The 961-nt window shown below is 72.9% G+C and overlaps 2 protein-coding genes across 2 annotated transcripts in view; one reads left to right on the top strand and one right to left on the bottom strand.

The window, feature by feature from the left end:
* The first annotated feature begins 6 nt into the window (after positions 1-6).
* PPOX (protoporphyrinogen oxidase) lies at positions 7-886 on the top strand. The gene is made up of 5 exons (XM_009281257.1): positions 7-82; positions 166-226; positions 313-431; positions 527-640; positions 725-886. The coding sequence occupies exons 2-5, from the start codon at positions 190-192 to the stop codon at positions 884-886; spliced, it is 432 nt and encodes a 143-aa protein (XP_009279532.1). The 5' UTR covers positions 7-82; positions 166-189.
* A 51-nt stretch (positions 887-937) lies between these two features.
* Positions 938-961, bottom strand: part of ADAMTS4 (ADAM metallopeptidase with thrombospondin type 1 motif 4) — a 10,003-nt gene continuing 9,979 nt past the window's right edge. Inside the window, exon 14 of the mRNA XM_009281256.1 lies at positions 938-944. Within this exon, the coding sequence (XP_009279531.1) occupies positions 938-944 (7 nt within the window). The remainder of the gene's footprint in view (positions 945-961) is intronic.

Raw genomic sequence — 961 nt, 5'->3', positions numbered from 1 at the left:
CTTCCTGCGCCCACGCGGCGTCGAGCTGCACTGCCACGCACCCCTGCGCCGCCTGCGTCGCCGCCCCGACGGCCGCTGGCAGGTAGGGCCCTGGTGTTGGGGGGTGCCAGGACGCCTGGGTCCCCTTCCCAGTGCCCCCGCCCTCACTGCTCTCCTTCCCCCCAGCTCACCCTGGCAGATGGCACCGTGATGGCCGACCACGTGGTCAGCGCCCTCCCGGCCGCAGGTAGGGGTGGGGGTGCCCGGATGCCTGGGTTCCCCCAGGGCAGGGAGGATGGGGAACCCCCCCCTTGACGTCCCCTCTCCTCCCAGCCCTGGCTGAGGTCCTGCCGGCCGAGGCCGAGCCGCTGGCCCAGGAGCTGCGGCGCATCCCGGCCGTGTCGGTGGCCGTGGTGAACCTGCAGTACGAGGGTGCCGCATTGCCCGTCACGGTAAGCGCGGCGCCCACGGGTGATGCCAGCACCCACGGGTGTCCCCTGGCACCCACGGGTGTCCCCATCCCGCTCATGCTGCTGCTCCTGGCCAGGGCTTCGGGCACTTGGTGCCCTCCTCCGAGGATGCCTCCCTCCTGGGCGTCGTCTACGACTCAGTGGCCTTCCCCCAGCACGACGGCGCGGGGGCGGCCTCGGTGCGGCTGACGGTGAGCCACTGGGGATGGAGGGGGGGGAAACAGGGATGATCCGGAGGCGGGGGGATGCTCACGGTGCCGCCGGTGCCCGTATAGGTGATGCTGCGAGGCGCCTGGTTCGGGCAGAGCTTCGGGGACCCAGCAGCAGTGGTGCCGGCACCCACTGCTGCTGCAGCGGGCGCAGGCAGCCGTGCGGGAGCAGCTGGGCCTGGAGCTGGCCCCGACTCGCTCCATCGTCAGGGTGCACCAGGTGGGTGATGGCACCGCAGGGCGGGGAGCTCAGGGGGGTCCTGGGGGTTCCCACAGGGCTCACCGGCTGCTCCCCCCTCAGGC

This window comes from Aptenodytes forsteri, unplaced genomic scaffold, assembly GCF_000699145.1.
Source record: "Aptenodytes forsteri isolate BGI_AS27 unplaced genomic scaffold, ASM69914v1 Scaffold276, whole genome shotgun sequence".
NCBI lineage: Eukaryota > Metazoa > Chordata > Aves > Sphenisciformes > Spheniscidae > Aptenodytes > Aptenodytes forsteri.
Note: the sequence above shows the minus strand (reverse complement) of the source record. Positions and strands in the feature narration are given on the sequence as shown.

Excerpts from the sequence above, each read along its gene's own strand:
- PPOX (XM_009281257.1), top strand. The coding sequence starts at position 190 with ATGGCCGACCACGTGGTCAGCGCCCTCCCGGCCGCAG. Across the intron at positions 227-312 it reads CAGCGCCCTCCCGGCCGCAG|CCCTGGCTGAGGTCCTGCCG; the intron begins GTAGGGGTGGGG and ends CTCTCCTCCCAG. Across the intron at positions 432-526 it reads GTGCCGCATTGCCCGTCACG|GGCTTCGGGCACTTGGTGCC; the intron begins GTAAGCGCGGCG and ends GCTCCTGGCCAG.